The 9,414-nt window shown below is 44.0% G+C and overlaps 1 protein-coding gene across 1 annotated transcript; it reads left to right on the top strand.

The window, feature by feature from the left end:
• Positions 1–920: 920 nt before the first annotated feature.
• LOC121555030 (rho-related GTP-binding protein RhoE) lies at positions 921–9,059 on the top strand. The gene is made up of 5 exons (XM_041868803.2): positions 921–1,243; positions 1,521–1,608; positions 5,745–5,854; positions 6,772–6,906; positions 7,132–9,059. Exons 1-5 carry the CDS (start codon positions 1,094–1,096, stop codon positions 7,378–7,380), a joined length of 732 nt encoding a protein of 243 aa, XP_041724737.1. The 5' UTR covers positions 921–1,093; the 3' UTR covers positions 7,381–9,059.
• Positions 9,060–9,414: the final 355 nt, after the last annotated feature.

The following is a 9,414-nucleotide window of genomic DNA, read 5'->3' as shown; positions in this document are numbered from 1 at the left end:
ATGCTCTTATCTGGAGCGACTTACAGTTAGTGCATTCATCTTAAGATAGCTAGGTGGGACAACCACATATCACAGGCATAGAAAGTACATGTTTCCTCAATAATGTAGCTGTCAGTAGAATAATGTAGCTGTCAGTAGTTTAGTCAGACAAAATTCTTTTTTAGACAAGTTCAGTGATATTTCAGTGACTGGCTCACAGAAAGATGATGAATTCTCTGTTGTAGCCTACTTCTGAAGAAAGACATTGTGAAATAATGGGACCAGCACATTTTTCCCAAATGTTATTTAATGTGTCCTTTCATTCATACACTGCATTCAAAGTTGTTCCATTATCGAATTACCTTCATCACCCATCTTATCCCTGATGAATAGGCGGGCCTACTTAATCCAAAACAAATGTCATTTCCCTCCCTCTTAATCTTGAACCACTCCAGTGTCCTTCATCTCAAAGTTAATTGAATTAATCTCTGTTTTCCCTTGCCCAATAGTGAGGGGGGGTTGGAGACACAACAGGTGGGTTTAGCCTGTTGTTACCAGATGCAGAAACTGAAGCAGACCTACCAGAAGTTTTTTTTTAAACGTTGCGGTTTTGTTTTCAAGAGCCTCTCTCCATACATATGCCTGCTTCGTTTAGTTAGGTAACTTTATGAATACCTTCATCTAGAGGTGTCCCATTTATTAAACCGCAATGATAATGACTTTTTTTGTACTATCAGGAAAATACATTTGCTGGCTTCTTTTCATCTCTGAACATGTCTCTCTTTTCAGCTCCTCTGAGATCCTGAAATACCTAGAAATAGAGGGCGCTGTCCTCGTGGTAATGTTGATTGCCTCCACGAGGGAGAAAGGGGCGGACTACTGCTTCACCAAATTACCGGGGAAAGCGATTGGTTCACCGGCCCATATATAAACCCATATATAAACCCCCGTGCGCATCGCTGAGCATTAGCCACAGTAGTTTATAGGTGCACCGAGGACCGTGTGAATGAAGCTAAACAATATCACAGGACAGGAGTAATTGTTATGGGGGATCTGATTTCTGTGCGGAGCTTTTCTATTTGAAGTTGGCAATCTACAGACATTTTAAAAGTCAATGAAGGATACAGGATCCAGTCAAAAGCTTTCACCGAAATCCGGGATGGATCCGAACCAGAGCGTAAAGTGTAAAATTGTCGTCGTTGGCGACAGTCAGTGTGGAAAAACTGCTCTACTTCACGTCTTTGCGAAAGATTGCTTTCCAGAGGTATGTTGTTGGATGTCGTTTGGGTAAATAAATAAAAAACGTGCGCGCTTGTGCTGTTTGCAAGGCGTTACCCGAGGAAGTGTTGGAAAATGATATTGTGAACTTTCGCGTGCGCTTTTAAGCACATGCAAGTTTTCCATAATTCAAATGATCTGCTTGCAGAGTTATGTATCAAATTGCGATGGAGAATGTTTTTGTGGGTACAACTCATCACAGCATTGTTGGATAATTGTGTGTGTGATCGACAATGATGCATTGTCAATTCTTTATTTTATAGAATTATGGCCCAACGGTGTTTGAGAACTACACAGCCAGTTTCGAAATCGACACGCAAAGAATAGAACTCAGTCTCTGGGACACTTCAGGTGAGAAACTTTGCATTATAATATCTTAATGTGTTTTATTTCAAATCTCAATAGAATTTCTTAGACATGACTGTGCCTCAGGGAACGAGTCCGACTGTGGAATTTGGATTGGCACAGTGAAATGTGAGCGTTCGAATTACAGTCAACATTTAGAAACTTGTGGGAAATCAGACTGCTCTCTGCCTGAAACCTTAATTTGACGGGTCATCAATACATTAAACAAGCCCAGTGAGTGGAGATAATATCCAGAGATGGAACTCAGTGACGCATCTCTGGAATGTTGGGATGGACCGCTGTAGCGCGAGGATTTGTCTTGAATGTGCAGTGTCCATATCCACGCCTCTTGGCTCAGAGCTGCGTAAAAACAGATGCCGCCATTTGGCACTCAGTGGAGGCACCAGCTAAGAAAACAAACACACAAAATACATTTGCATCATCTGCAAATTAAACGAATTATCTATCTTCTGCGTTTTGAAAAGCATATAATTTATAAAAAGGCCTGATTGGTGATAGCAACAGCCCAACTCCGCTTAATCACTCGGCTCCCAAATAAATGCTGACACATTGCTTACATTACCTGTTATTGGTACAAACAATTCCTGCATACAGGACGAAAGCGGGGCACCACTTGCTGACTGGGTCCATCTTTATTGTCTTAATGCAGTGGTGTTTGGGGTTTTGATTAGAGGCTCATTTTAAGATGACTCATTAGCCCTCCCACTGACATCCACGCCTGTTTCATGTAGATGCCCCTCAGGCTGGTCATTTACCTCTTAGAGGAGCAGGTCAGATAATGAGTGCCTGGGGGGCAGGCGAGGGGCTGTTGATCTGGTGTTTAGGTAGGGTGTAGTAGTCTAGGAGACAAAGCATTTGGTCATTGCTGTCACTTGTTTGGAGCTTCTTGACATCTCTAGTCTAATGAGACAAAGGACCGCTTGTTTGTAAGACTGGTCTGTCTTCCGGTCTTTTTAAGGATCTTCTTTCATGATCTTGATTGTTACTTCATTGTTTTTGTAGTTCAGCCCCATGACTGTGGCTGGGCTTCCCTCTGCTATGGTAGCACCGGCAGAGCTCTTGTATCTGTGTTGAGAGAATTTGAGCTGCATATCTTGCATGCCATTCACAAAAGGCCGTTTTTTTTTCTACTTCCAAAGACACAATTGTTCAACATTGAGTTTTTTTTTAAAGCTCGTTTTCAAAACTCTGCCTTTATTTTGAGCAAAACCTCCTCACGTTTTATATCTGAAGTACAGTGCCTTCGGAAAGTATTCAGACCCCTTGACGTTTTCCACATTTTGTTACGTTACAGCCTTATTCTAAAATGGATTAAAAAAGAATAAATCATACAATACCCCATAATGACAGCAAAAACAGGTTTTCAGAAACTTTTGCAAATGTATTAAAAATAAACATACATTATTTACATAATAATTCAGACCCTTTGCTATGAGAACTCGATGGTCACTCTGACAGAGCTCTAGAGTTCCTCTGTGGAGATGGGAGAACCTTCCAGAAGGACTACCATCTCTGCAGCACTCCACCAATCAGGCCTTTATGGCAGTGGCCAGATGGAAGTCACTCCTCAGTAAAAGTAACATGACCGCCCGCTTGGAGTTTGCCAAAAGGCACCTAAAGACTCTCAGACCATGAGAAACAAAGTTGAACTCTGGCCTGAATGCCAAGCGTCACGTCTGGAGGAATCCTGGCACCATCCCTACGGTGAAGCATGGTGGTGGCAGCATCATGCTGTGAGGATGTTTTTCAACGGCAGGGACTGGGAGACTAGTCAGGATTGAGGCAAAATATAGAGATCCTTGATGAAAACCTGCTCCAGAGCTCTCAGGATCTCAGTCTGGGGCGAAGGTTCACCTTACAACAGGACAACGACCTTAAGCACACAGACAAGACAACGCAGGAGTGGCTTCGGGGTAAGTCTCTGAATGTCCTTAATTGGCCTAGCCAGAGCCCGGTCTTGAACCCAATCGAACATCTCTGGAGAGACCTGAAAATAACTGTGCCGCAAACGCTCCCCATCCAACCTGACAGAGCTTGAGAGGATCTGCAGAGAAGAATGGGAGAAACTCTCCAAATACAGGTGTGCAAAGCTTGTAGCGTCATACCCAAGAAGAATCTAGGCTGTAATTGCTGCAACAAAGTACTGAGTAAAGGGTCTAAATACTTTCCGTTTATTTTGTATACATTTGCAAACATTTCTAAACCTGTTTTTGCATTGTCAATATGGGGTATTGTGTGTAGATTTGATGAGGGGGAAAAAAACAAAAAAACAACAACATTTTTTCTAATCATTTTTAGAATAAGGCTGTAACGTAACAAACTGTGGAAAAAGTTGAGTGGTCTGAATACTTTCCGAATGCACTAGTTTCAAACCCGACTGTTAAGCTGAGTGAATGCACCAGTAGGTGATTTGTTTGGATATGTAGAACCAGGCAGTTCCATGCAGAAGCCAAGAACAGGGTGTAGATGGATAAATGCCATTGTACAGTAACAGTACATCCCCATGTTATGTGCTTACACCAGGGCTATTTGAGAATCCGATAGCCCTAGTAACTCCACATCAAGTCCGACATAGCCATACATGCATAAGCAGAGCGATGCTTTGCGTTGAGGTTTTCCCACAGTGAAAGATGACTCCATGTCACCGGTCAGGGACACAGTCACCTCAGTGTTTTAGAGGTCCCTGGAGACCCCTCCTCTCGGTGTGTAGAAACATGTCCTCCATCATACAGGGATGGGGAAGGAGGAGATGGGTATGTGGCCGTCTGAATCAGGGGACTGAACAAGCCTCAGGGCTGCACTGAAATGGGGCTAATGAGCTGTCTGCAGTGCCATCAACCTTCGTCCTTTTCCTGTGCTCCTGTATTCTCAGTGTCCCCAAAGTGACTATGGTTTGTCTGTTTCTTCATAGTACATTTTAACAATCAGTCTACATTTATATACTTTTGATGAATCTATTCAATACCGTTAAACATTCTTATCTTCATTCTTTAGCTGATCGATGAGCAGTCCCATAGTTCAGAAGGGTAAAGGCCAGGGAAGGGCCACGTGTCATCGCTGAGTTATCAGCTTGGCCAGACCAACCAGGGTGGTCCTAACAGACCAGTTAGGGGTTTGTTTGTTTGCTGTAGCGGGGGGGGGGGCGCGCACGCGCAACTCTTCTGTTTGGCGTTCTCAAAGGATCTCCCAGACATGCTTGTAATCTGGAGAAAATAAACAAATATTCCTGGCATAGCATTCCACATCTGTAAGCTCAGATGTTCCACTGCCAGTCATCAGACTGTAAATGTATTGTTGTGCTTTTAATGAGGTTGTAACTACACTTGGTGCTTTTCCAAATTCAGTTTGTGGAATCTCATGCATCTTGTGGCATACCTCTACTGGATATGAAGTCATAAAAGTAGTCTTTAATTTGCCTGGTGTCCTTACCTGACTTTGTTGGTGACTCCTCCGGGCATTGTTATATTAGCATGCACCGTGCAGTAGAATTGAGGAAATGAAAATGCATGTGGAAAGATGCTTCAAAGACATGCAAAAAAATGTAGCACGCCACATTTAGATTGCCTCAATCCAGCCTGCTCCTAATCAGTTGCCCAGTCGCCCTATTATGTCGTGGGGGATAACTGGCGGGATCTTTTATGTACTGTACAGCAGTGACCAGGGACGGGAGTGACTAATTAGTTTTTTAGCTGAAGCTCTGAATAGCTAGAGTAATCAGTGAACCCCCCCCCCCCCCATATCTGCTCCATTTAGAAGAGGTCTCCTGTCCTAATTCTGACTGTGGGCTCTAGGCTGGGTATGAATGGACGCCAGAGCTCCGAGCATGGGAGATAGCCCCACGGGGCAGATGAAATGATTACACAAGCTGTTACTAATTTATGGATGTCCCTAGGTGCTGACTCGCACAGTAGCCTACAGTGACATGGTGTCAGGCAGGAAGTTTGCTTTCCCTGGGTCATTCTAACACATGTGCTGTATAAAATCTATGTCTGTAACTGAATACATTTTAGTTTTTAGCACAGTTGCAGTGCAGAGCTGAGGAGATGTGATGTTCTTGATGGTGTGTATTAATTTAACCTATTTTGCATATATTGACCTGGCTCTTACGCTTGTGTTTGCAGGTTCACCGTACTATGACAACGTGCGACCTCTCTCCTACCCGGACTCTGATGCAGTCCTCATCTGCTTTGACATCAGCAGACCAGAGACCCTGGACAGCGTACTGAAGAAGGTGTGTGTTTCGGGGCTTGTGTATGTCCTGTAGGTTGTATGCTTCCTCTGATTTGCCCCTGAATTATAGTAGGAAGTGGCCTGTCCCACTAGCATTTTCACTCAGCCCCCTTGACCCTCTCTGAAAGGCTTCTTTATGTTACTGGGTCAAGTGGCTTTTCAAAAACCAAAGTGCTCAAACTTTACCGGGCTTTACCAATGAGGGGACTAGAACTAGGCCTGTACCAATGCTAGGGGTCCACTAGGGTTGTACCAATGCTAGGGGACTAGAACTAGGGCTGTACCAATGAAAGGGGACTAGAACTAGGGCTGTACCATTGAGAGAGGTGACTGGGAGGAATGTGAAAACAAACTCACGTGAGGCTCAGTAGTAGTCCAACCGGCCTTGTTCACACATGGTCTCCCAGATCCCAGACACGGCTATTGTGGGTCTCAGTGCCCTTTGACCTGTGATGTCACCAACGCTCAGTATTGCGCCAGCTGAGAGGCGTGTGGTCCTGTGTCTTGAACAACTGTGATCAGACTGGGCATTGTTGTGAGGGGAAACATGAGGAAGTTGTTCAAGGCACTGAATAAGCCTGGGAAAGTGGAAGAGGATGTTTTCCATTACTGAAGTTCTGCGACACAGAGCTGGCGCTGTCAGAGCAACCTTTTTTTGTTTTTGACAATGACCGCATGAGGGTGTGTGGGTGGTTGACTTGTTGAGAAGCTCCAGTGTCCATCAATATAGCCCTTTATGCACACGTCTTACTCTCAGAAGGCCAGATCATAACTTGAGATCTGTGCGCATAACAAAAAGTCAAGAGTTATCCACGCAAAACTCACGTTAGGTTGTCTGACACTGAATATTAGCCAATCCTGTAAAAGCACACCTTTTGTACTAGAAGTGTTGCTGATTTCTCTCTTTCCTCCGTATAGTGGAGAGGAGAGATCCAGGAGTTCTGTCCCAACACCAAGATCCTGCTGGTGGGATGCAAGTCAGATCTCCGCACAGACCTCACCACACTGGTGGAACTGTCCAATCACAGACAGACACCCGTGTCATACGATCAGGTAGGCGCTACATGCATTTTGCGCATACTTTGACACTCACTTACTAGGACGCAATTAGTTTAATTGTTATTGGACTAGTATTGTGTGCCCTCTTTCACTTGGCACTATTAATTAATAAATAAATAAGTGTGGCATCTGTGTTTACAACTATTTTTTAAAAGTCTGCTAAATGGCATATTTCAATTTGTGTTCCACGCTCACTCACTCACTCTCCCTCTCTCTCAGGGCTCTAACATGGCCAAGCAGATCAGTGCTCCCTACATTGAGTGTTCGTCCCTGCAGTCTGAGAACAGCGTCAGAGACCTCTTCCATGTGGCAACGCTGGCCTGCGTCAACAAGGGTAACAAGAACGTCAAACGCAACAAGTCCTCCAGGAGCACCAAGAGGATCTCGCACATGCCCAGTAGGCCCGAACTCACCGCTGTCACGACAGACCTGCGCAAAGACAAGGCCAAGAGCTGTACAGTCATGTGATCGCCCTAGACTAGGGAGACTGACTGTGGACTGTGGGAGGAGCAGGCAGGTGATGAGGACTGTGCATAGAGGCCCCCCCCCCCAGTTTTGGATCTCCCAAACCGTACCAACCTACATCTAGCTGCCCTGCTTTGGTGTATTTTTAAAGGTCAACAAACTAAACCACAAGAAAGAGGTGCTGACTTCTTCTCAACATTTCTTCACCAGCGGAAATGACATGCGGTTTTTTTTGGTCTGGGATCTGGACAGGAAATGAGCTAACGGTGTCAGGTCTTTACTTTTGTCCTCAAAGAAAATGTGAAAAGAGAAATGTGTACGGTGGTGCATTCACCACTGAGTGAGAAGATTGTTGTTCAGATGCGAGAGACCGCTGCTGTGTACTGCTACAGTAAAATGGTTTACGAAGAGAAATGGATCTCTTGCACTGGCCCCCGGGTCTCGCACTTACAGACAGCAGTTAAAAAGGACAGAAAAACACTGGTTAAGATTGCCCATGTTTGAGTTTCTTCCACCTCTTTTCTCTTTTGTTACTGCCTTGATGAGTTTGCCAAATGGAAATGGGACGTTTGTATGTTTTTTTTGTTATAAGCAGTTGCACACTGTTACGACAGATATGAAAGCCTTTTTAATGTGTTCTACTACTTTGCATATTTTCTAGCGCTGTTTTCGATCCTCCTCATCGCCGGCCTTCCTCTTGTTTAGCTGTTTTTATCATTCATTTTACAACCAAAGAAAAGCTTGACAGAGTGGCGATATCTTTCACAGATTAGCAGTTGTTGCCAACGATTGTTGCGATTGGCTGCATAACGATCATAGCCAATGATTTGAAAGGATGTGCTACATTATCTCTGTTTGAGGACATATCCTACACCCTGGCTCCTCAGCTGTGCTGTCTGTAGCCCGACGCCAGTGCCTCCGTAAAATGTAGGGGTGCCCACCCACGCCAAGCTTTACATGCAGGAGGGGGTTAACGATGCCAGTGCTGAGAAGGTCACTGAGCTCAGAAATCCATCATTGCACAGTTCTTTTCAAGGATGTCCTCAGCTATGCAATGCACGGATTCTGATGACCAATGTCTAGTTTTCAATGTTTGCTGGTTTGAAGGAGTGCTGTTTATTGATTTATGTGTAGCGCTAGTGCAGACTACACATCACTCACACTGTTTATCTCTGGTGCAGGTGCACCACAATCCGTAGCTTACTTTAATTAAAACGCATATCTCATAGCTAGTATCAGTGTTTGGCCATGGGCTGTGACTAGTTCACTGGGTCAGTAGGCAAAGTCGAGTAGCTAAGTAGAGCTAGCCTGCAGGCGCTGTATCTATAGCTCCCTCCACCCTCTCCAAGCAGCTGCTGGTAAACTAGTTCTAAATCTAACCACTGCAGTTTTATTCTTCTGTTCTGTCAACAGTACTATGGGGTTTTCCAATTTCTCATAACTGGAGAAGTCTGAACTGCTTTGAGAATTGTGCCACCAAGGCAGTATTATCAGCTAACGGGTGTAGCCTACTCTCTGTATGAAACATTTTTTAAATTAAAGGTCAGAAAGTGTTAGCTGTAGAACATCAACCTCTTTTGAATGTTTAGTCCATTTGAACGTCTGTATGATTGTTTCCACAGTATTTATTGTAGTTATATATTTTCCCTTTGACAATAAAGTTCAATGTACAGTTCAAGGTCCATTTCTGTCTTGATTGAGACTTCATCTTGTCATGTCTTTGTCAAACTGTTTGGAATACCACAGATTCTGCCTGGATATCTTATCAGAGCCCATTTTGTTTTTCTTGCTGTATCCTCAGGCTCCTTGCAGTAAAATAATTGCGTCGCTTGGGATAATTAAGACATCTGATTAATATTGAATTATCTCATCCTTCTGGCACATTTAACAATCTGTGTGAACATCATGACATGGTAACCACATTTCTATTTCCGACTAGAGTGCTGTTTTGATTAAATTATTGTTCTCTCATCTACTTGGCCAGCTTGCACTTTCTCACCATGTTCAAACGATTGCCTATGAAGGTGTCAATTAGGT

Source organism: Coregonus clupeaformis, chromosome 40, assembly GCF_020615455.1.
Source record: "Coregonus clupeaformis isolate EN_2021a chromosome 40, ASM2061545v1, whole genome shotgun sequence".
Classification (NCBI taxonomy): domain Eukaryota; kingdom Metazoa; phylum Chordata; class Actinopteri; order Salmoniformes; family Salmonidae; genus Coregonus; species Coregonus clupeaformis.
Note: the sequence above shows the minus strand (reverse complement) of the source record. Positions and strands in the feature narration are given on the sequence as shown.

Excerpts from the sequence above, each read along its gene's own strand:
- LOC121555030 (XM_041868803.2), top strand. The coding sequence starts at position 1,094 with ATGAAGGATACAGGATCCAGTCAAAAGCTTTCACCGAAATCCGGGATG. Across the intron at positions 1,609-5,744 it reads CAGTCTCTGGGACACTTCAG|GTTCACCGTACTATGACAAC; the intron begins GTGAGAAACTTT and ends TTGTGTTTGCAG. Across the intron at positions 6,907-7,131 it reads CACCCGTGTCATACGATCAG|GGCTCTAACATGGCCAAGCA; the intron begins GTAGGCGCTACA and ends CCTCTCTCTCAG.